The sequence below is a fragment of the Engraulis encrasicolus genome, chromosome 15 (assembly GCF_034702125.1).
Source record: "Engraulis encrasicolus isolate BLACKSEA-1 chromosome 15, IST_EnEncr_1.0, whole genome shotgun sequence".
Classification (NCBI taxonomy): Eukaryota; Metazoa; Chordata; class Actinopteri; order Clupeiformes; family Engraulidae; genus Engraulis; species Engraulis encrasicolus.
In genome coordinates this window covers 27,678,881-27,704,009 of record NC_085871.1, presented here as the reverse complement: position 1 = coordinate 27,704,009, position 25,129 = coordinate 27,678,881, and the positions used below count along the sequence as shown (strand labels likewise).

At 44.0% G+C, this 25,129-nt stretch overlaps 3 protein-coding genes across 8 annotated transcripts in view; 1 reads left to right on the top strand and 2 right to left on the bottom strand.

Annotated features, from left to right (window-relative positions):
* Positions 1-8,310, bottom strand: part of LOC134464551 (salivary glue protein Sgs-3-like) — a 29,026-nt gene extending 20,716 nt beyond the window's left edge. For all 5 annotated transcript variants that reach the window (XM_063217973.1, XM_063217974.1, XM_063217975.1 and 2 more), the window contains exon 1: positions 8,052-8,310. In XM_063217973.1, coding sequence (XP_063074043.1) covers positions 8,052-8,136 — 85 coding nt within the window. In that variant the 5' untranslated portion in view covers positions 8,137-8,310. The remainder of the gene's footprint in view (positions 1-8,051) is intronic.
* A 4,086-nt stretch (positions 8,311-12,396) lies between these two features.
* LOC134464550 (uncharacterized) lies at positions 12,397-15,718 on the bottom strand. Its single transcript, XM_063217970.1, has 2 exons — positions 15,377-15,718; positions 12,397-14,646 (listed from the first exon to the last, which is right to left on the bottom strand). Exons 1-2 carry the CDS (start codon positions 15,549-15,551, stop codon positions 13,232-13,234), a joined length of 1,590 nt encoding a protein of 529 aa, XP_063074040.1. The 5' UTR covers positions 15,552-15,718; the 3' UTR covers positions 12,397-13,231.
* Positions 15,719-15,956: 238 nt separating this feature from the next.
* The window catches only part of rbm17 (RNA binding motif protein 17), a 19,126-nt gene continuing 9,953 nt past the window's right edge, over positions 15,957-25,129 (top strand). For both annotated transcript variants that reach the window (XM_063217969.1, XM_063217968.1), the window contains exons 1-5: positions 15,957-16,051; positions 16,648-16,796; positions 17,129-17,245; positions 17,658-17,824; positions 25,044-25,129. The exon at positions 25,044-25,129 is cut by the window's right edge and continues 33 nt beyond it. In XM_063217969.1, the coding sequence (XP_063074039.1) occupies positions 16,674-16,796; positions 17,129-17,245; positions 17,658-17,824; positions 25,044-25,129 (493 nt within the window). In that variant the 5' untranslated portion in view covers positions 15,957-16,051; positions 16,648-16,673. The remainder of the gene's footprint in view (positions 16,052-16,647; positions 16,797-17,128; positions 17,246-17,657; positions 17,825-25,043) is intronic.

Here is a 25,129-nt window from a genome sequence, read left to right as displayed (position 1 = left end):
TACAGTATGTAGGCCTTTATGTCTTCCCTTGCACTGCTGATTAGATGCATGCTTACTGGTGATGACGGCAATGAAGTTCTAACTAATCTATAACAAGTAGGGACAGGCAGCGACAACGAACAACTTGAACGGCCTGAGGGTGACCTGGGTCATCTTGATCCAAACTAGCAATACGTTAATTACATCACATTACACTTATGAGTGATTCTACGATTCGCCTGCGCTTTTAAGTCTATGGATTTTATTTGCCAATTCCACTAACTATTAATTGCATCCAATGATGTTTTGGACATTAACACACATTTATCTTTCATAAAACACAGAAAGTGTAGACATGGCATTATTTCCCTCAGCAAGAATGAATATTTAATACTGGTTTTGGGCGTTTTTATGCCGTCCTGTTTTCCAAATGTCAGATTCAGTCTTCATATTAGCATGTAAAGAAACTTGTTTTGCCCAAGACGATTGCAAATGTTGATTCACAGTAATCATCACAACATGACAAAACTGTCAGAAAGACCACTGTGCTTTCCATTATACATGAAATTTGCCATTTTGTGTGTGTCCACGAAAACTGTGTTAACCGTGTCACGGTCTGAAACCCCCTCCATAAATCAGTAATGGTTTGGTCTTAGGCCATACGAATAACATCACGTGATGTCATAACCTCTTTGGCAGGATATGGGAAGACTTTTTGGTAAGTTTTGAGCTCCATCCTTCCATAATTTAATCCATTTTTTTTCATGTTCTCGTAGCGGGGAAAAGTGCCTGTCAACTGTGTTATCAACATATTCATAAGAATCTGAATTAGAAATCACATGTAGAAAAACACAGATAAAGCATACAAATACATTAATTGATTAAGGTGTTGTGGTGGAACTTCTGAGGTCCTCAGTTAGCACAACACCATAAAAATGGCTGAAATGTCAAGCCGTGTCACCGTCAATGGTGTTACAATTAACTATGACAGTTGAGGAGGAGTATGTTTTTGCCAATGTATCTCCATATTGACAGACAAACAAGCAAAATAATTTGTGTTCTAGGGAGATGGGTTTGTCTGCCCTGTTTTTTTCTCCTAAAAAGTGCCGACTTGTTCCCCTGCACCGTAACACAGTTGAGTAACACGGTTGACTGTTTTGAAAGTGTTTTTGTGCAATTGATCCCTTATGTGTTGGACCCACATTTTTAATAAAAAAGCTAAAATCTCAAGAGCCTGAATGCAGTGTATATGCCACTCCAGACACCAAAGGTCAAATAGCATATACGAGTCATCAGGCTAAAATGGGTTAAGTAATGGTGGAGGGCTCAAGACACCCCATCTCACTTTTGAACAGGGGTAATATCCTGCCTTGGTTGTTTGACCCTAATTTTTCTTGAGCGCGGCCCTCTTCTCACAAATGGTACGTCGCCTACCGCTTTGTGGTAATGGATGCTTCACAATTTTTTTTTTTTTAAAGTATTTTTTGGGGCCTTTATTATTATAGGACAATGTGAGAGTAGACAGGAAATGACTGGGAGAGAGAGATGGGGTAGGGCCGGGAAATGACCCAGTCCGGACTCCCCGTGGCCAATGTAAGCCCAAATGTGGGGGGCTTAGCGCGCTGCACGTTTCACTATTCTAACTGCCCTAATAAGGTGACAGTAAAAATGCATTAGGTCAGATCCGCAAAGTCAGAGAGGTGAGAAAGAGGTACTTCCCTTGCATATGGTTCCTTTTTTTAAAAGTGAGGTAGGTGTGATATAGTGGCATCTCAAACTCTGCTCATAGCTGAACATATCGTCTTTGGTTCACAGTCTTCATGTGGAGTGATTTCAATGTTTGGTTTGCAGCTTTTTGTGATACGTTTTTGGTCCACAACCCCCCCCCCCCCCCCCCCCATCGGGACTTCAAAGCTCTGCGGCAATTTGGTCTGGCCTTCCCGCGCGGTCTTTGCACTTTCCCAGATTTTAAATTCTCTGTGCCTGTTTTTAGAGCCTTCCTTCAGGAAGGCTTTAGGCCTAATTTGCTAATCTTTTAGCCATGTTTGAACACCCATGTATCCATTATTTAGCCATTATTGGGGTTTTTGATGTCCTGGGCAAGTGGAAAGGCAACTGGAGCATTCTTCCAAATGACTGTCCTTACTGTTTATGATCAAAACAGTCTCAAAATACAATTTGCACAGATTTAGCTAAAAATGCCCATTCACTACCATTCAAAATTTCAAGCCTATTGTGCCACCCTTTAACATCAATCAAATGTCCTAGAAATTTACAAGGGAGTTATCATAGTGCAAAGGAACAATACTGCAAGAGCAGAGTGGGATATTGTGAAGTTTTCATTTTCGAGGGGCGTTTGATGCACCCTACTCCATATGCTGTTGGTTGAAGCTATAATTGATAACTCTAAAACTATAAAAAATAGTCCATCACTGTTACCTGTCCTGTCTTGCACTTTGTCCATCTGTAAAATGTCAGTCTTGTGTATGTCTGTCTCGGCATGGTATATAGAGAGAAAACGTAATTTCATTTTCCTTTTATGACTTGTGCATATGGCGAAAGACACAATAAAAGCTGACTAGACTAAACATCCTTTCACTGACCTGCTAACCAGTGTTGCCAGATTGGGCTGTTTCCCGCCCAATTGGGCTGCTTAGGATGGCCGTTTGCGGGTAAAAATGGCATTTAGCAGAAAAACCTGCCCAATTTTTGCCATAGAAATCAATACAATTGGGCAGGATTTTGTGCTTCTAGGCGAGTTTTGAGCATTTTTTAGGCTGGAAATCATCAGCCTCATCTGGCAACCCTGCTGCTAACTAACTGGTTCTCAACCACAAGCCATTGGGGGGCATTGAGAAGGAGGTAACTGAGAGGAGGGGGTGCTCAGTTGCAGATGGGGGGCATTTGTCTTTTCCCTTTTTTAATACTAATGGCTCGTTCAAAAAATCGAGAATCCCCAGAAAGCCGACCTAAAACCTCGGGAAAGTGGGAGTGAACATTTGGTGACGCAATGTCAGATCGATAATTATCGAGGTTGATCTCTGGCGGAAGTATAGAAGAACGAGTTCCCGAGCTTGTGTTTTGTGTGACGACACACGCATCATCAACATGGCGCCCATGCATGCAACTGACATGTAAACAGTATCACAAATGCTAAAATATCATCTTGTAATCACTATCAACAACACCAGTCAATGTCATTCAATTGCAGATGCACATATGTCAGTAATGCTGGTCTCTGGCTGTTTAATTTAGCTTACTTCAGCTAAAATTATATGTCGTGGGTGTGGAGGCTCAAGGTGAGGTGAAAAAAAGAAAAGAGAACCAAAACAAAACACGCATGAATCCCAATTGTTCCGGGATCAGTGGCGTTCATGCGCCAAACTCCAGAACTCGATTGTCATGTGAGCAGTGTCGTCAGCTGTCTCAAGAGGTCCCGAGCTGGTGAAGGCAACATAAGAGGGGCATTGGCAGGCTTATGAGGTCAAGGGAGTGTTGTGAGGCTTATATGAGGTCAAGGGGGCATTTGTTCCAAAGGTTGAGAACCACTAACTGAACTTGTTGTGCGCGACTGACTTATTAGACACACCTCATCAAGCCGTTGAAAAGGTTTGAAACTGACTGGTCCCCTATCTCTGGGGAATTTGAAATATTCCAGATTAGTGCTATCGGTCAGACTAAATGAGAAGCGAAACTTTGTGCAGCGTCACAGATAGCGACCTTGCGTCCTCCACTTGTGCTTGTGGCCTCGTACCAGGAAGTAATATGTCATGATGACATCACTGACAACAGCATTATATTTCAATATCTCGCAAAAGCTCAATTGTAAAGTCATTTTGTCATTCGCAAACTGCATGGTGAATGAATAATAGTCCCCCAAAAATAGTTTTGGCTAGGCTGACAGCGGGGAAACTTTATTGTTTTCTCCACGGAGGTGAGGCCAGAAGGCGGGATGAAGCCACAAGCACAAGTGGAGGACGCAAGGTAGCATATTGGAATGCACCCATAGTGTGGGTGGACCCAGTCTAGTACTTCCTTCACGTGTGTTCCTTTTTTTAAGTTAGGTGATCCATGGAGATAAGCGACATGGTTGACTGATGAGTCATCTGATGACTTCTGCAACCACAATCGCACGTGACAATTGTAATCTGGAATTTGAGAGACAAGAGTGCTACCATGGACGTTTTTTTTGGACCGCTCTCAATTCCTTTATAAAAAGTATTTTTCTCCCTATAGGTTCTCCAACACAGGGGCTCAAGTTACTCTTTGGATTAAAATGATCTTTAATCAACCAAGAGAAGTCAATGTCTGCCTGAACTGAAATGAACAGAGTTATCTGTCAGTGATCTAAATAACAACATTAATTAGTTGTCCATATCTGCGATGCTCCGGTGACTTTCCTTCTCACTTGGACACACACGCGACCTATACTTTTCTGTAATTACTGAAATATGTTATCGTCATGTTGATAGCAAACGCGTCTGTTGACCACTTTGTATGACGTTAGTCAGAAATTCATAAATGGATATGAACTCTCCAATGAGGAAATGATACTAACAGTGGTCATAAAAACAGGGACCAACAATATCCCCTTTTGGGAGTTAAGCCCCATGATTGTTATAGTTCATGATGAGAAGATGCGTAGGCCTATACGCGTTACATAACATTTATGGCTATACGCATACATAACATGCTTTTATCCAAAATGACTTATTACAGCAGGCATAATCAACAGCATTACAAAGTCTGGGGAGAATACAGAATCCACAGGCATAACGAAGATAAAGGTGAGTAGAGTAAGTTTAGTGTGTCAGGAAGCTCAGCCTTTCTTGTTTTCGTTCACAGACCACTCTATCTATCTATCTATCTATCTATCTATCTATCTATCTATCTATCTATCTATCTATCTACAATATCTATCCATCCATTACAGATGCTAACTAGCAGAGTGTTGCGGTAGAATATTAGTTAAACTCCATCCCCAAAGCTTTATACAGATGTCGCAGCGCTGAGCTATCGGCCTAGACGAGTGTTGCCAGAATGGGCGGTTACCCGCCCGATTGGGCTACTTGGGATGGCCGTCTGCGGGTAAAAACGGAAAAAAAATGCCCATTCAGCGTTTTTTTCTATAGTTTTGTGGCCATACAAAATAAATGCAATTTGTTGAAAATGGGTGGAATTTTGCGCATTTTGGCGTTTTTTGAGAACCTTTTGGGCGGGATTTGATCAGACACATCTGGCAACACTGGCCTAGACCTTGATCTATGGGTCTGCCTGCCTGTCTGAAACAGGATGCAGATGAGCTGGATGTCAGACCACCCAGCCAGAGATTCTTTAAGTATATGTCCTTTAAGTATATACAGGTATATGTCCTTTGCTGCTGGAATTTTCATTACCTCCGCCAAGGAGGTTATGTTTTTGGCCGCGCTGGTTTGTCTGCCTGTTTCTTTGTCTGCCTGTCTGTGTGTTTGTCTGTCTGCAGGATGACTAAAAAACTTATGAACGGATTTGGATGACACTTTGTAGAGTTGTTGAAATGACCAAAGGATCAAACGATTACATTTTGATGGTGATCCGGATCGTTAACCAGAACCAGGATTAAAAAAAAAAAAGATTCTTCACGATTGCTAGCCTAGAAATCTAGACGCCCCTAATGACCGTAAATTGATTTGGGCAACAGGGCGAATTTTGACATTCCAGTTTCTAACTCCACAAAAAAAAGGCAGAAAGACTTAAAATACAAATATTGTGCAACAAAGTCAAATGTTCTATCTAGCTTCCTTGAAGGAGGTCTGCACTCTCTGAGTGCATTTCTAGTTTCTGTCTGAGTTCGGAAAGTGTTAAATGTTGAACAACACAGTATCCAATAGAGAGCAGTAGGCTCCTCGCTAATTCCTCTTACTCCACCCAATACCCAATACCAGTCATTCAAGTAGCAGGCATGGAGCAGCAGCAACTGTTTCAATGTGTGTGTGTGTGTGTGTGTGTGTGTGTGTGTGTGTGTGTGTGTGTGTGTGTGTGTGTGTGTGTGTGTGTGTGTATGTATGTGTATGTAGGCCTATGTGTGTGCATGCTTTTGAGTCAGTGCAGTGTGTGTGTGTGTGTGTTAGAGGATGACATTTTTCGGGAATTCCCGTGGGTTCCGCGGGTCCTGCGGGATTCCCGCGGGATGGGAGTCAAAATTTTAAAGATGAACGGGAGCAGGCAGGAGCGGGAATAAAAATGAACGGGAGCGGGAATGCTCGCTTATTTTTTCATTAAAAAAAGCCTAGTTTTTTTGACGAAACGGGAGTGGGATTGATTTTGAGTGGGAGTGGGCAGGATTGGGAAACATTATTTTCAGGAGTGGACGGGATGGGATTTGTTTCATTTACTCCAGTGTGGGATGGGACAGAATGGGATTTTTTTCTGGGACCGGAAAGGGACGGGAGTGAAAATCCACTCCCGTGTCAGGGGTGTATGTGTGCTTTTGAGTCAGTGCAGTGTGTGTGTGTGTGTGTGTGTGTGTGTGTGTGTGTGTGTGTGTGTGTGTGTGTGTATGTGTGCTTTTGAGTCAGTGCTGTGTGTGTGTGTGTGTGTGTGTGTGTGTGTGTGTGTGTGTGTGTGTGTGTGTGTGTGTGTGTGTGTGTGTGTGCGCGTGCATTTTGAGTTAGTTCATTACTCCATTACACTCTCCCCTCTAAACCTCACTCCCATCCAGGTCATGGCACTACTGTGACCGAGGTGTTCCTGCACAGTTCGTCCCCCTCGGGTCCGTGAACCTGCCACCTCGTCAATGCTTCAGGTACGGCAATGTGAAGCACAGTACGAGACTGCTGAGCTAAAGGGCCAGTCCGATAGCCAAACGCTACCGCACTACATTGAGGCTTCAGGAGAGGGGGGAACATTCCACGCCACACTCTGCTAGTTGGCCTCCGTTAAACTTAATTGCTTATGTTGTTACGATTTACCATTATTAAAGTCTGTAATGAATTACATTTTCTGCGTTCTCTTTTTATTTGGAAAATGTTAGTACCGGTACCGGTAACAAAATATTGATATTGACAACACACACACACACACACACACACACACACACACACACACACACACACACACACACACACACACACACACACACAAACACACACACACAGTCAGTGAACACTACAGCCAGTGTTTCTCTTTGCAAACTGACACACGAGGGAAAAAAAGTTTGGCTCTGGTGCTTGGACTGGACCCTCATATTTAACCTCAACACACACACACACACACACACACACACACACACACACACACACACACACACACACACACACACACACACACACACACACACACACACACACACACACACACTTATTCACTAAGGAGGACCACTGGACCTCACAGTCCCATGAGAAGTTTACACTGTAGGCTTACACAGCCTGTTTTTTAAAAATTGTCAAATGTGTATAGGCTATTGAAGTATGTAGCCCACTGAGAAAAGCAAATGAACAAGGCTTAGAATGAAAAAAATAAGACGGATCAAACAAGTAAACAAGACAATAGGCCTACTTTAAAATGCAGCACGAATGTTGACAGTGATAGCAGTATTGTCAGAACAGCACTGTCTTGTGAAATTGGTTAAAAATATATTTGCTTATCTTGTCTTGTTCTAAGTTCGATAAAATAAAATCTTGCCTGGAAATGTGAAGGCCATTTCGGATATTCTTGATCCAAATTGTCTCATTTATGAATGGATGAAAATTGATTATTTGACTTAATCTGGGCCACCCTGTAGGCTAGCCCACATGTATGGAGAACACTTCTCTCACATTTCTATTGACAAGATCCTGTAGCTACTGTCTGAGCGTAGTTCTCCACGGCTGCGGAACTGTATGGCACACAACTACAGTAGCCTAATGATCTCTCTCTCTCTGGCTGTTTATTTTGTTTTCGCAGCGCGGTTGTCGTTATCATGCAGCACACAACCAACCAACCCCAGCGCGTGAAATATTCCCATTCAGTGCGCCTCCCCAACACAATAGGTTGCATTATAGGCTACTGCTGGGAGAAAAAAAACATTCCAGAACAATTAAAAACACACTTACCGCCCGGACCACCCTCGGCTTCAGCGGCGGCACTGAGCTTGTGAGGGATCACAACAAGCAGGAGCAGCAGACACTTCGGGAGCATATTTCCGCGCAAAGGCGCAGAGGGTCACCGGCACACCTCACGTCCTTTTCGACAAAAGATGTCAATAACCAAAGGCATGATGCGACTTCTCTGTAAAGTGCCGACCATGGCGGTGACGCCAAATGCTTCTGTCAGCACAGACATAGCGTTATGTATGCTACCCCCAGCTGCTTGACAGCTCCGTACTTTCACTTTCGTTTTTTTAGGTCATTACTACGTAGACCTCGCGCCCGTCACAGATTGGCTACAGTCCCAAAAACTGGACGTGGCCGGGCTTTTTGGAGATATTAAAACACACGTGTTGTACAAAAGACTGCTTTGTGAGTTCAAGGATCACGTCTGTCTGTAATTTTGACAGCATTGCCTTCCATGTGCGCTCTGAAATTATGCAACAATTATGCGATCTGAACTTATGCCCTATGCCATTAGACTGGTGCAAGATATACAATGCAATTTGGACAAGAAAAAAGGCACACAAATAGGCCTAGCATGTAGAACAAAAGACTGCCCATAGTGAATGTAGGCTTGCCCATCTTGATGTTCCCTGGCATGATATAGGCTATGCCAATAACACCCCACTGTGTTGGCCTGTAAGTAGATGCCTCAAGTGTGACTCCTGAGCCTTTGTACCCTATTCTGACATGGAGTCTGTCCCTGACCATTTAACCAGACGCATGCTCATCAGTTGCCTCCTAAAACTCAGTTTGCAGGGCTCTGGCAGTGCTAGGTGTGTCTTCATGCTAGGTGTGTGGCGATCACACTGCTGAGTTGTAAATCCCACCCCACACTCCATACCCCCCTGGTGTGCTGGCCTGTTCCCCGGTACAACAGTGTGGGCCTTCCTCCTCCATCTAGGGCAGGGCTGGGGGACCTACACTGTAAAAAAATATCAGCTGCCTCAGAATTCCAAGTTAATTTAAATCCTTATTGTAGGTTGTGTGCAGCTTTGAATTGCAATTGAACTTACAATAAAGATTGAAATTAACTTGGAATTCTGAGGCAGCTGGTAAACTTAAAATTTCAAGTTAAACCATGAGGTTGCCATTGCAGTATATAGGAAAATAACTTAATTATATAAGTTATCATGACTTATCACTGATATATTTTTTTACAGTGTATGTCTCGAGGGCCATTTACAGCCCTTGAGGCCCTTTTATCCGGCCCGATATAATTATAATGTCATGCAGCTTCACATGAAAGATGAAATAATTTGTAAAGGAATTTTAGAAATGACCAATACAATTAAGCTATAGGCTACGTATTCAGAGCACCTAGAGAAGGTGGGATCTGTTATAAAGGTGGCTACTTTTAATATAGGCTAAAGTGCAGGGGGAAATCCTGGTTTGTGTTCATAGTATGGCCCTCGGAGGGCTTTTACAGCACTTGGATGAATATGAAGTGGCCCCTCAAATGAAAAAGGTTCCCCACCCCTGATCTAGGGCCTTGTGGGCAGAGCTGCTGACAGCTTTGGCTGGGCCCGGGACAAAGACCTCTGAAAGGGCCCCAAACACAATCAATATGTAATGAGGATCCAATTCTGGGCCCCCTCTCTCCCTGGGCCCGGGACAAGTGACCCCTTTGTGTGTCCCCCTGTCGGTTTCCCTGCTTGTGGGCCTTGTGAAGAAGGCAGTAAGAGAGAAGTGAGATATTCCCAATTTTGAAACCAGGACATCAGTGTGGGCATGGGGTTGAGAATTTATAATGAATAATGCACTAAAAGAGAATAATTAATTGAAGGGTTTCTTTGCAAAACGTTGTATCTTCATTTTTGGACTTTTGCATTTTATTGTTGGAAATGACTGTTCAGGGGTCATATCACCTATGTGTGAATTCTTACTATTCAAATATTTTGAGAACATACTTTTTTAACCTTTATGAAATGCAGTTTGCCATGCAATTTAATGGAATGCCCAATACAAAAATGTCAATTTCCCAACATTCTACAAAATGGAGATACACCGTTTTGCAAATAAACCCTTCACATGTAGACCTATTACACAAACTACTCACAAATTACTACCCTTACCTATACAGTAGGGCCCCATGAATGATTAAAATTTTGGGCCCCCAAAATGACAAATTGTCATCAGCATCCTTCAAGGGGCCCCTGTCAGTGCTGTCGGGCCCTTACTTGGAATCTACCCCCCCCTCGCGGCACCCATGCTTCCCCATCTCTCACTCCCCACTCATTTCCCGTCCCTCTGTCACTATCCTGTCTCAAATATAGCCCAAAAAATCTTTAAAGAAACTACTCACAAATTTCCGTTTCAAGCCTAGGCCTATGTATTGCAAATCATGGGGGGAAAATGTAATATATCACAGAAACACCTCAGCTGGTATATGAAAATACAAAGTGAGTTGCACGAATTGCTGGGTCTGTTGGTTACATTTCATATACATTTCATTTCTTTTGCTTTTGTTTTCCCAGTCACCACTCGAAAATGTTCACTTGGGAAAACAAAAGCAAAAGAAAAATGGAATAGGCCTAGTGTGTGGAAATTCTTTTGCTTTTGTTTTCCCAAGTGAACATTTTTGAGTGGTGACTGGGAAAACAAAAGCAAAAGAAAAACGGAAGTAGTGTGTGGACATTGGACCTCTGTTTTCATAGTGTCTCACCTACTTTTGTCCTGCACCTGCCAGACATCCTGTTTTTCCTTGCACTCTGAATGTATTCAAACTCCAGAAAGCATACGCTGCCTTGCACCAGAGAAAAAGATTTAGCAGAATAAAGCTTTTAGAATCAAGTCTCACAATTAATATTTGTAAATGTATATGTCTTTGAGGGACCTGGAATGCAACAAAAACCAAACCTTCACTCTGGCCCTTGTACTAGTCAAAAGGGTCCACAAAGAACCAGACAGCACGGGCTTGTTTGGTGAGCAAGTAGTTTTTTCCATGTAGGTATTTCATACGTCCTATTAGTGCGTTGGGTATGCTTTCAGGGGAACTGTGAAGTTTTTCTTATTTAACAGACCTATCCTTTCGTTGGATAATGCAGCGCCTATTATGACAATCATAAGGTTATAGTAGTCAATATTGTGACTTGTAAACGTGGCACATAAAGGGTGGTTAATTGTAGACCAGTTCCTGGTGCTCTCACTAATGTCGCAGCAATTGGCTGTGTTCGTGATGGCGCAGTGCTGTTTCTGCTGGGCAGCGCACATGCGCACTTTGCCATTTCCATAATTCTGGATAGTGACACTGAAGACGGCTCTGTGCAGCCGAAACGTCTGTCATGTCAGTCCCTGCAATGTTAAAATAAAAAGAAAACAACAAGAAAGAAGAAAAATTGAGTGCGATCCATTTCCTACTACCAGGTTACTTCAGAGACGCACCAACAAGACGGAAGAGCGCGGTGTGTGGAAGATAACCATGCATTCTGGAGAGAAAATTCCAAACCATGCTTTGAAATGGAAAACTGGGCATGCACGCAGCCCAGCAAAAGCAGCAGCTGCGCCATCACAAACAACTGACCTGTTTAGAAATTACGTTGTCACTGCCTACACATGCATTGTTGGCTCAAACACACAGACACACACACAGACAGACAGACAGACAGACACACACACACACACACACAGACAGTGCAGATCCTAGTGAGGAATACAGAGTCCCCTACAGCAGTGATTCCCAACGTTTTTTGTCCTGCGTACCCCCTTCCTGGTTGGGAAACACTGCCCTACAGAACAGATGCATGCCTCTGACTTTATTATGGTTAAAGCGAACCCTAGTGGCCATTGTATGTCACTACATATGACCATTAAATTATGGGAGACCTACAGTCAGTGTGCTTGTTGCTGGGAATCTGTTTACACAGCCCCTAGCCATGGTGAAGATCAGGGGCCTATACTACAAAGCTGATTCAGGATAAGTTAAGAGGTAAATCATCTAATACAAAAACTTTTCTTAAGAAAATGAGGACTGCAGGATCTTTTATTATGTGATTTACCTCTTAACTTAACCTTAACTTATTCTGAACCAGCTTTGTAGTATAGGCTGTAGCATTTCACCAGGGCCCCCAGGGCTCTAAATTAACACATGCCAACCGGCCAACTGCTGGTGAAATTTTAATTTGGCCGGTACAAATGACCAACTTACTTGCCACTTTGACCCATTACCCATGACCCATGACCCATGTGTTTACTTGGGCTAGTAAGATTAACATCTACTAGCCATTTTGACTGGTGGTGAGAAAAGTTAGTTTACTGGTGAAGATTATAGTGGGGTTGGAAAGGGGGTCCACATGTCCTTTACACACCCATTAACTTCAAAAGTTATGACCCATTGTGTATCACTGTTTCAATCTCTCAGGTTCCAGTCAGGTGCATTAAAGGGTTAAAATAAAGCCCATGGGGATTTTTTTTTTCATTGTCTGTGGTTTAATGATTGCTCTTTCTTGGTAGAGCACAAACACACTTTATATACAATACATTTATTTGATAAACCTATTAACCAAATTTACAAATGATTTGACTGTTTTTACACTTCTGTGAGTTCAAACATTGCAAATAGTAATAATATAAAAACAACAACAACAAAAACAAAAGCAAGAGCAAGACAAACTCAGGCAGTTATTGTCTCTGTTTGTTTCCCCATTTTCCAGACAGAGGTTCAAATGCAGCAGGACCAGAGAAGCCTTAACCTATGAGCAGGCTCACATGAAGTTGACCGTGATCGCTGCTGTACCACCAAAGAACTTGACAATATCTACTCTTATATAATACTAGCCACCGTTCTTAACAGGAACACCTGCCTGCGGTCAAGATGGAACTGCACATTTTTGAGGGAGCAATAACATACTTTAAGGGTTCTCTGACAAGGACAGACTAGCCAAGGAAAGAGCAGCAAGTGTCACAAAAAAGGCTTGATGGAAAACTTCTGCAATGATCTGAGCCTCCAACAGCCAAGAGAAAGGGTGAGTGCCTTATGATGTCTTACAAAAGAGCCGGAGGACGTCTTGCATTAACATACATTTTACCATTTGAAGAGCACGTCGGCCTCGTAACTGTACACTGTAAATGAATGAAATTCATTTTTAAAAATAAAAATATATGAAATTATTATATTATAAGGCTCACTGCATCCGATCATCCAACTAAGCAACAATCAGCTTCTTGTGCTTCAGTATGTACGCCAACATTCTGGTAAGGCCATCGCTAGTGGCAGGAAACATGGGACACGCCTCCTCTTCCTCCTCAACCTCAACCTCAACACCATCTGTTGACAACGGTGACCAAGCAGGTGCATCTATAGCTTGGATGGCACTCTCCAGGACGGCTCGCTCGTGCTCGCCTGTGGCCCTGATGGTGACAGACCTGAACAGTTCGGGCATCTCCTGGTACAGGTGCCACTGAGCAATGGGAACATGCTGACAGGTTGTCCTCTTACTTTTCTTACAGGTGCAGTTCCACGAGTTCAGCCTGGTGTTGTACACCACGGTGACGCGGCCCAGGCTGAAGGTGGGTTCGAAGACGGACAACGCCTTCTTAAACTCTGGGAGTCCGACAGTGAGGTGAACGGACAGGGGGATGCGTTCCTCTCTGGCCAGGCTTTGGTACCTGAGGCACTGGTCGCGTATTTCCTCACCAAACCCGTTGTTTTGCACCATCTCCGCGAGGGAGTCATCGCGAAGAAGCGCGCACGCCGGGGCCGTTAGCGAGCAGGAGGGCACCGCTCTCAGATGGACGCACCCGTCCGGCATCAGGCCACTCCTCATGTTCACCTGGCACTCCCGAGACTCGCAGCGCACGCGTTGGCGCTCGCCGGTCGACGTCGTCTTGCTTTGCACGTGAAGGGGTATGCTGTGGCCGCGAAAGAACTTCTGCACCGAATAGATCCCGTTGACCTCGTCCACGCACTCGCTCTGCAGGCGCGGTTCGACGCGCGGGGTCTTGCTGTGTCTCCGCTCGATGTGCTTGGAGATGTTGCGTTTGTTCATCACCACGCCGCAGACGGGGCACAGCGAGTGCACCACGGGTCTCACGCGGCGGACCCTTTTCACTGTTGGGGGCGTTTGGGGGTGCAGCAGCTCCACTTCTCCTTGGCTTGTGGAGGAGGGGGCTTCTCGTTTAATTCCAATGGTGGGCACAGCTTCGCTTGCGACTTCCACCGTGCTCTGGGATGGGAGAGTTGTACATCCACTACCGCTGTCCAACGGTGTTGTGGGTTCAGCTTCAAGTGTGCTCTGGGGCGTGGTGGGTGGTGCGTCTCCGCTTGCGCCATCCAGGGGTGTAGTGGGTGTAGTGGGTGTACCTCCACTTCCTCCTGGGTGTGTGGTGGGGGCTGCCGTTCCACTTCCGCTTGGGGTGGTGATGGTGGTGGTGGTGATGGAGGGTAACGGGCTCTGCACCACCATAATGTTCGTCGTCTGCTCTGCAGGTGCTGAGCGAAGCTTGCAGTTACGCAGATGGTTCTCAAAACCATCCCTACGCAGGTGTACTGACTGGCAGTAGGGACAGTGGTAGTGCAGGGTCTTCTTGCAGCCCAGCCCACACCGGTGAATGGTAAAACCTGGAATTGTGCAGATAAAATAGTTAATACAGCAACATACTACACTTTTGTCTCCTTAACCCCTTAGCGCAGAGCCTATGTTATAACCCTACAGTCACCAAAATTGTAATGGCAATGTGTTAATTTGTTTAAGACTTTCAGCAATGTCATAGCAATGTTGTTATGATGTAGTTGAGTATTTTCAGCAAATAATGAATAGGCCCGCTGGCGACCCCATCTGCAGTAAGAGGCTATGAATGACTTATAAGATTGCAATACACGTTTGCACTTAGCTGACACATTTATTCAAAGAGACTAACAGTTATTTAGGTATCCAAGAGTAGTGTAGTGTACGATGTTTAGGTCATTTGCTCAAGGGAAATTTAGTGAAGGATGAGGGTATGGAGTAGGTACACTGGTGTCAACCTATTCACAAATTGATTGTAGGCCCATAAATGTTTCTATCTATGAATGAATGATGTGCCTTATGAACATGAAGATTGGACGCATGCCAATGAGAAATCCCATTGCAATCAATTATGTTATGTGTACCAAGTATCAAGTACTGTATTTGTAATTATTCTTGAATACATCAAACTGGCAAAGTGAATGCATCAAACTGCCTGTGCGCATGCACTACCAAAAGCATCACTGCTTCATCACGAACGAGCCCAAAAGTCACTCCCATATGCCCCTCATAGATGTTTTACAGCACTAGAAGTTAGTCGATTAACTGTCATTAAAGCCTTACCCTCGTGCTCCACGGCCCGGTGAAAATGAAGTTGTAAATGTTTTATAATGTCCTTTTCTCTTTCACAAGGTTTATAAAACGACGGACCACAAAAGGGACAGTGATATTTACTACAACACGAAGTACATTGGGGATGACTGGGCAAAGCTGACCCAATTTGTACCGTGATGTGCATCCTTGCACAAAGCAGTACGGCTAACTAGGCTATATCAGAAACTTTGTTTTAAAAATAAGAAAAAGAAAAAAAGATTTTGACTTTCTTGTCTGATATGCGAAGGTTAATAACTTGCTGTGTCGATAGGGCCCTGTGCCTGTAGAATGGTGGATCTGCGGCTCTGCAGAAAACGGGCGGCAACGGCTCTGCAGACTGTGCGTAGCCAGAATAGCACAGGAAGTGTTTACAATCATAGGGTAGGCTTTATTTTGCCTGCACCATGTGTACCGATTTCATAACAATCAGAAGATTATTTTACACGTACTTGTATGAAAATGTGTCTATAACATGTATAATGAGAATGTATCGTTAGCATTTCATCATGGTTTCGAGTTTCGATTTTCCAAGACTACCATTTCAATCAGGCGCGTGAGTTGTACCAAAATTCAGGGGTCCTGAACTCCTTGGCCAAGCTTTTCTGCACACCACTGTTGTGGGCGAGATTCCTTTAAAAAATTAAGGTATTTCAGTGAAATTGTGTTTCTCCAATCATGTGTTGCTGCGTTAATATGATGTGGAACAGTTGCACGTATGCTCAAGTTATAGAATTCTTTCTGAAATGCTATTTGTGTCGCTGTTTACATCCTCGTGAAGTCACGCTAGTTCATCTCAAACGAAATTGCACGCGACTTATGGAGCTCTTGTTCCTCCAGACGTCTGCTGAGCAGATTTTTAAACAAAATTAAATATACTCATATATTTCCTATGCTCTATTTCTGCTGCATTGAACAACTAACCGGGGACCCATGTCGTGTACAACGGACACACTTTTGTTGTGTCAGTTGCGGCTAGCCACCATGCTAGTGGTGCACGTCAAAATGACACTGCTGTTGTTAGAACTAGTTGAATGAGAAGTATTTCTTCCTTTGATATCCTATTCTGTCTGAGCTATTGGTTTTATATCTGAGCGAACATTCTTTATTATTTGGGTTTAACGGCCAGAATATGCTATGACAGTGACGTCCGTGTCCATTCAGATAGTTGGCAAGCGAGTTTTATCAGATAATACGATTCTGTGCACTCGAATGTGACTGATCTTTTTTTCGCCTTTCTTCAGTGTCTGCGTAGCCACAAACCACAGCTATGTCCCTCTACGATGACCTCGGGGTCGGGGCGAGCGACACCAAAACAGAGGGCTGGTCGAAGAACTTCAAACTCCTACAGTCGCAGCTCAAAGTAAAGAAGGCTGCTCTCACACAAGCCAAGGTAGGCCTACGGCATGCACTCCTGAACGGCTGTAACATGTAGACGTTGCAATGGATGTTTTGCAAGTTTAAATGCTTCCGTCCTCAGAGCTAAGCCAAAGGTGTGCTCTATGTAAACAAATTGATGATTAAAGTGTCCATACTATACTTGTTGTTGGATTTTGTCTAGTCATAGAATACTGTGTGTGTGTGTGTGTGTGTGTGTGTGTGTGTGTGTGTGTATGTGTGTGGGTGATAGAGTATTACATATTCACTCCTGTATGAGGTGAAGACCAATAACAGAGACCTTTCGTCAGGTAATGAATGTGTGTGTCTGTGGGTCTTTATCTTCAGAGCCAGCGTATGAAACAGACGACAGTCCTGGCTCCCGTCATAGACCTGAAGAGAGGAGGCGCGGGCGATGACAGACAGATCTCCGACACACCCCCTCACATCGCGGCCGGAATGAAGGTGTGTGAATGTGTTGTCAGCAAATTAATCTTATGAGCCCTGTATTGTCCCAAGGACTGAACAAGCCAATGTCATGTACCAATATTGGAAATAATAGTGAGTTGGTTTTGATAAAACCAGCAGGTAAGTAATGTATAGATTTTAGTGTGTGTGTGTGTGTGTGTGTGTGTGTGTGTGTGTGTGTGTGTGTGTGTGTGTGTGTGTGTGTGTGCGTGCGTGTGTGTGTGTGAGGATGGTACAGGTACTGTAACCGTTACCTTACACCTAGTTAAGTATTTTGTGTGTGTGTGTGTGTGTGAGAGAGAGTGCGTGAAGACGTCACGCAGGGACTGTAATCAATACCCTTTGGCCTTTACCTAAATAATTGTATGTCGTGTGTGTGCATGCACGTATTTGTGCGTGTGTGTGTCAGGACGGGGCACCCAGTGGCTTCTTGTCGGGCGACGTGCTGATCCCCCTGGCGGACGAGTACGACCCCATGTTCCCCAACGACTACGAGAAGGTGGTCAAGAGGCACCGCGAGGAGCGCCAGAGGCAGCGCGAACAGGAGCGGCAGAAGGAGATCGAGGAGAGGGAGAAGTACGTACACTGTGTGTGTGTGTGAGAGAGAGAGAGAGAGAGAGAGAGAGAGAGAGAGAGAGAGAGAGAGAGATAGAGAGAGACAGACAGACAGAGTGAGAGAGAATGAGTGTGAGGGAGAGACAGGGTTAGGGGGTCACCTACGAAGGCATTTCAGTAATGCAGTGGTTCCCAAACTGAGGGTGGGGTCGCGAAGGTACTGAAAGGGGGTCTCGGACAAAAGGGACATTGCATAAACACGGTAAATCCACAGGTTAACAGCTAACATGATTCCATAATTTGGTTAGTAACAGTATTCACTTCTATGGTCAATAGATGTATTTGCTGTCTTGTGGATGTGTAGCTATATTAGCGGACAAACTATGTATGGAAAATCTAGCAATGTCCATTAATATTGCTAGATTTTCCATGAATAGTTTGTCCGCCAGGATATTACTAGATTTTCCATAGTTTGTCCGCTAATATAGCTAGAAATCCATTGCTAGGCTAAGACTATGGGGGGTGGGGGTGGGGTCGCAAAAATGTTCCTGAGTCCAAAAGGGGGTCCTTGCTGAGGAAGTTTGTGAACCACTGCAGTGGCGCAAGTAAAGCTGACTCAGGGCTTCCGCACACCGGCTCTGACAAAGTGCCGAGCACTGCTCCGCAAAAGTTAGATTCCATTGTTTTCAATAGAACCCCGCACACTGGCGCCAATGTCCGCGGATGTCGGATAGCGATTAGAGTCAAGTTGTATTTTATCGGCGCCGTCCATTGACCATCAATGCTATGTTTGTGTGAAATTGGGTTTGGGGGTCGGAATTGTGTCGGAAGCATAAGTGCTCCGCAGTGCTGTCGGAGCCGGTGTGCGGAAGCCTTCAGTGTGTCTTGTATGTTCGAGGACAGCAGTGCCCGTGGGTCTGCGTTGGGACACTTTGAGCATGCTCAGTTGGGTTGGCCTGTCCGTTGGTGGTCGGGTTCCATGGCGGTTTCTGATTGGTCTGTGCTAACTACTAGCAGGACATGAGAGAGCAGTTAATCTAGTACCCAACTCATAAACATCTCCATGAAAATGTTCATACAGTCCCAGGAAAAAGTTTGTACACCCTTTGAAATTTCTTACCTTTCTGTCAAAATTGGTCATAAAACATGGTCTGATCTTCCCGGAAATCACAAGAAGGAACAAGCAGAGTCTGCTTTAACTAATTCAACCCAAACATTTACAAGTTTTCATATTTTCATTGGCCATAAGATGTAAACATTCACAGGACAGCAAGGCATAAATAAGTACACCCTTGCATTCAATAGGTTTCAACCCTAAGTTAGTCGTAATATCCTCAACCAGATGTTTCCTGTAGTTGCAGATCAGATTAACAAAACAATCTGGATGTATCTGGTCTCCCTCTTCTTTAGAAAACTGCCTCTCGTCAGCAAGGTTGTGTGGATGTCTGGAGTGCATAGCTTTCTTGACTTCATGCCATATAATCTCAATTGTTTTTTGTCAGGGCTTTGACTGGGCTATACAAAATGTGTATTTTATTATTATGAAGCCATTCTAAAGTCGATTTGCTTCTTAAGTATGGGTTGTTGTCACATTTCAGGACCCATCCTCTTGTGTGCTTCAACTGTGTGACAGACTACCTCACTTTTTTCGTAAAAAATCTCGATAAACTACTAAGTTCATTGTTCCACTGATAATAGCAAACTGAAAAGGGCCTGAGGCAGCAAGGTAGCGGCATATACTGATGCTCCCGCCACCATACTCAAAGGTGGAGATGATGTTTTGGTGAAGGTGTGGTTCTCCAGTTCTCCTGCAAACATGACATTGTGTGTTCCCCTGAACAATTGAACTTTGGTTTCAACGTTGGTCTACAGAATATTTTACAGTATTTCTGTAAAATTCATATTCATTCATATAAACGCTTTTTCGCAAACCTCAAAGGTGCAGCAATATTTTTTTGGACAGAAACCCCATTAATTTTAGATTGGCGGAATGAATCCCATTTTTAGCTATTCTTGATTACATCTCCTCTTCTGAGTATGGTGGTGGGAGCATCATTATATGCGGCTACCTTGCTGCCTCAGGCCCTTGACAGTTTGCTATTATCAGTGGAACAATGAACTCAAGTTTATTGTGATATTTTACAGAAAAAACGTGAGGAAGTCTGTCACACAGTTGAAGCACACAAGAGTATGGGTCCTGAAATGTGACAACAACCCATACTTCAGAAGCAAATCGACTTTAGAATGGCTTCATAATAATGAAATTCACATTCTGAAATAGCCCAGTCAAAGCCCTGACAAAAAACAATTGAGATTATATGGCATGAAGTCAAGAAAGCTATGCACTCCAGACATCCCACAAACCTTGCTGACGAGAGGCAGTTCTCTAAAGAAGAGGGAGACTAGCCTAGCGCAGCCAGACCCGTACAGCAAAAAGCTGTACCAGGGTCTAGGAGAGCTGGGCAGCAGTGTGGGCGGGATAAACGGTTGCTTCAGCACTCAACGTCACGCAATTGGATGGCAAACAACCAATCCCCACACACTTCTGTGTAACGTCACAGCTGTCTCGTACACGCACACACGCCCCTTTGTAGTTGAAGCGGCAACTTCGAGCCGTCGTAGCAGTGAATTCGTGTGATGACCACAGCCACAAACAAGTTTCCTAATAAATCGTGTTTTCACTTACACAGTTCAAAAATGCATCGTTTTCAACCACATGGCCCTCCTTGATCAATCAGCGAAATGTCGAGCAATTTGGGGCTTGTTAAATGGTTATATTTATGATTGTTGTCAACATGGCATGTTCGGTGTTAGCTAGCTAGCTGTATACCCATAACTAATACATGGCTAGCCGCTAGGTCGGTAGACCAGGTGTCATTCCCATCTATTTAGTAAGCGACTTACAGACTTTCAAAGCTCCCAAATGTCTCGTTTTTAATGACATGGATCTTATTAGAATTTGGGGCAGGCATATAATACAAGGCTGGATACCTAGCTCTGCTATTGACGACAGGTTAGCTAGCCACTAGCGAGGGCCTCTTTGTAGATGAAGCGGCAACTTCCAGCCGTCGTAGCAGTGAATTCGTGTGATGACCACGGCCACAAACAAGTTTCCTAATAAATCGTGTTTTCACTTATACAGCTCAAAAATGCCTCGTTTTCAACCACATGACCCTCCTTGATCAATCAGCAAAATGTCGAGCAATTTGGGGCTTGTTAAATGGTTATATTTATGATTGTTGTCAACATGGCATGTTCGGCGTTAGCTAGCCAGCTACCCATAACTTTCCCGGATTGTCGCTCCCAACGCAGGACGCTCCCCGGTCAGCTCGCTCCCACTAGCCAGACTATCGATCCCACCGCCATATAACGGAGCTAGTTATCTTTTTGATGTTAGTTTTTTGTTTCTAACCCTAGTTTTTTTTTTCCTAAGACTAACCCTAACCTGGATACCTAGGTCTGTGTTGTTGACGACCCGGTTAGCTAGCTTGGTAGACTCGGTGTCATTCCCATCTATTTAGTAAGCTACTCAAAGACTTCCAAAGCTCCCAAATGTCTCGTTTTTAATGGCATGTGTCTTGTTAGAAATTGGGGCAGCAATTTCATTCTACACCTACAGTAGTGGTCTGATAACAACGTGTGACTATCTGGTTCTGCAAAATGCTCAACTTAGCTTACCGAGCTAGTTTAAAACATCGAATGATCAAATGGTAATGTGTTGAGATCTATTTGTGCCCCATAAGTTCATGGTGTATTATTACATCAATCCATGTCAGCCACGAAATGTATTATCATCCAGGCTTTTTAAATTAAGTAAACACTTTCGTGCTGTACGTAGCACGGACGGACACCATGCTTCTTCTTAGAAAGTTTCCTGTTTACTAGGTAGCCCGGCCCCCCTCGCGATTTGATTGGCCCTGTCATCGGATAACTTTCAGCCTCGCAAAACGACCGGGGTCCGCTAGACTGCCCCCGGGAGCAAATTCAATTTGCGGTCGCTAGGGGCGTCTAGATTTCTAGGCTAGAGGCAGACAAGATACAAACAGATTGTTTTGTTAATCTGATCTGCAACTACAGGACAAGTCTGGTTAATGATATTGCAACTAACTGAGGGTTAAAACCTACTTAATGCAAGGGTGTACTTACTTATGCCCTGCTCTCCTGTGAATGTTTATGCCTTAATGACCAATAAAAATATGATAACATGTAAATGTTTGGGTGGAATTAATTAAAGCAGACTCTGATTGTTCCTTCTTGAGATTTCCGGGAAGATCAGACCATGTTTTATGATCAATTTTGACAGAAATGTAAGAAATTTCAAAGGGTGTACAAACTTTTTCCTGGGACTGTATGTGAATTGACCAGACCAAATTCTTGAAAAGAGTTGCTGTTACAATAGTTAGCCTACACTTGTCCCTCCTGTCATCTGAATCTCCAATTTAGTAGATTAACACACTCAAGGCTGATCATCCTCTTCATTTACAACTTGGTTGATTATCGTGATTAGTCTGACTTTCATGGTCGCCAACTCTACTGTAAGCCCCCTCCCCTGTCCCCCACCCAGGGTGCAGCGGCGTGGAACAGGGGGGGAAAACCCCTACTCATTCTCAGGGCCCAGCCCACCTGGGGGGCCCACCGGGGGGCCCCTATGGAAAATGTTCTTCTTGTTTTGCTTTTTTAAACATTATTTTTACAATAATGTCAATACATGTTGGTAATTTATGTAATTCCAATGTTCTCTGGAAATACATCTGTTAAATTGGATATCCTAGCCTGCAAATAGGCTACAATATATATCAAACACCCCCATAATCAGTACGCATTGGTTTAGTCCGCCCTCTCGCGGACTTTTGATTGCACAATATGCGTAATCAACACTCACTCACTTCATTATAGGCATTAAACGCAGCAGCCGGTTAGCAATGAAAGATGTCTAAAACACCAGGCTTTCACAAAAAGATAGAAAGGCAAGAGAGACAGGGGAAAACCAGACGAAGCAACTGCTGCTGATTTCTTGCAAGAAAGGTGAGCCCAAATGTCAGAATTACCGCCTACAGTACTAACTGGTTATCTCATTCCCATTCCGTGTGGCCTACTGTGATAGCCGGAGTCAGATTAAAAAATATATATCATTTTTTGGCTATAATTGTGATAGTCTATTGAACCCATATTTGTCTTTGATATATTCATAACAAGTCACAAGACCAACAAAGGGTCGATGTTGGTTCAAATATCCAAATAGCAAAGCTAATTTGTAAAATGAATCAAGAAAATGTCACAAACGTGAAGATGCCCCCTGTCACAGATGCAAATTGTGCGAACTTGAGAGAAGGTGAGCCTATTTTAGCTAGCCTAATATCCTAATGTTGAGGAAAAGCAGTGTCTCAATCGGGTGCATCACATTTGCAGATTGATTATGTCCTCGTAACGATATTAGGCCTAATCAACGTCACGTTCATCAGTTGCCAATGTCAAGGTGGCGGTGCGAGCTGTCAGTCCTTAACCGTCATTCTGCTTTCATTTTGCGGTCTCAACACTCTCAATAGGAAATCTCTGGTTACTTTCCCTGGCCATCTGACAACGTCCGTTGTAGCTGAAGTGTGGTAAATTAATGACGAGATTTTGACGGGGCACCAGTCTGCGTTTTGAATGCTGCTGACGCCATTCTAATCTGCGCAAAGCGCAAGACAAAAGATAAGCAGAGTAGCCTACCTACCTCGGTGCTGAGCAGGTAGCCTATCTGCATTGAGTGCTCATGACAATTACCCTATTTAAGGTAGGCTACTGTGAAATAGTTACTGGCCAATTTAAATCTGAAACTATAGCCGATGCAGTAGCCTAATAAATAATGATTTCTATGTGACTAGGTTCGGGGTGCCCTGACTTTAGAAGGTTGAGAATAACGGCATCAAATCCAAACAGCGATACTTTTGTTCCAGCCTATTTTAAGCGACATTCCATAGTAAGCTTCTGCCAGCTGATTCTCTATTCCTTGCTCTCCCAAAAAAACAACTAACGGACAAATGACGTGCGGGTGCGTGCAGCGGGCCAGTGCAAGTGAATGAATGTGTGCGCGAGCGCGTGTGTTTCTGTTCAGGGATGCATATTGAAGAAAGTTCAGTTCTATATCAATGTCTCATGTCTCCTTATTGCACGAACTATTAGGCTAAATGCATTGTGAAGAGAGATTTACCAGTCTCTCTCCTCCCCCTCACACCATAGTGATGAAGTGATTAAAAGTCATCTCTATGAATATGATAGCAGACTTTTCACAACTGGTGATGTGAAAAATAAGGACATTATGTCTGTTCTGTGATAGGCTATCATATGATTGAAAATGAGGATGATTCAAGTGAAGGGGAGGAAAGCATAGGCCTAGAGGGGTTTTCTGAGGAAGGCAAGGAGGATGACAATATCAGTCGCGCGTTCGCGCGCGCGCGGGGGGGGGTTGTTTGGGGGTTTTGAGTAGGGGGGCCCATGAAAGAAGTTGTTCCTAGGGCCCCAAATTTGGTGCTACGCCCCTGCCAGGGTGCATTCCATTCCGCTGACTCCTGCCCTCAAGCTGTGCTTGTGGCCTCGCCCTTCACTGATACCCTGCCTCCTTGGCAAAATCAATAACGTTTCCACAATGTCAGCCTAGCCACAACAACTTTTGGGGGATGTTTCCCCATTCAGCATCCCGATTGCAAATGAGAAAATTACCCTTGAATTGCGCTTTGGCGATTAAACTTCTGTCGTCAATGACGTCTTGTGACATCACAAGCACAAGGGTGGACAGGAATTAGGATAATGGACAAAACCCACTGTATTGTCTGTCACCTTCACTCAGTATTGTTTATTTTTGATGTTAAGTACTCGAAGAAAAACAAGGATGTGTGTACACCTGCTTGAATTTTCTGATAGGCGAGTCAAAAATGGCAATCTGGAAATGCTATAGATTGGAGCAAGAGGGGAAAGTGGTGAATCGTATTGGAGATTTTATTTGAAATATTGTATGTTGCGCTAAGCCCCTCCACATTTGGGCTTGCATGCCCAAGGGTTGCACCCAGGGTTTGAATCCGGCCTGGGTCATTTCTCATCCCCACCCCGTCTCTCTCTCTCTCCACATTCGCTTCCTGTTGCTCTTCACTGTCCTGTCTGAAATGAAGGCAAAAAAAGCAAAAAAGAAAAGAAATATTGTATGTTATGAATTGATGATAAAATCTAATTAATGAGCCATATATGTCCTCCTTCTCTCCAGGAAGAGGAAGGAGCGTCACGAGGGCGGCGGCGCCCCCAGTGGATTCTCCCGCTTCCCCACGGAGGGAGAGTCAGACGAGGAGGACG

Bases quoted from the DNA above. Each gene is read 5' to 3' on its own strand.
- LOC134464550 (XM_063217970.1), bottom strand. From the start codon at position 15,551: ATGCACATCACGGTACAAATTGGGTCAGCTTTGCCCAGTCATCCCCAA. The intron at 14,647-15,376 runs GTAAGGCTTTAA...GCACAATTCCAG, and splicing joins CCGGGCCGTGGAGCACGAGG to GTTTTACCATTCACCGGTGT.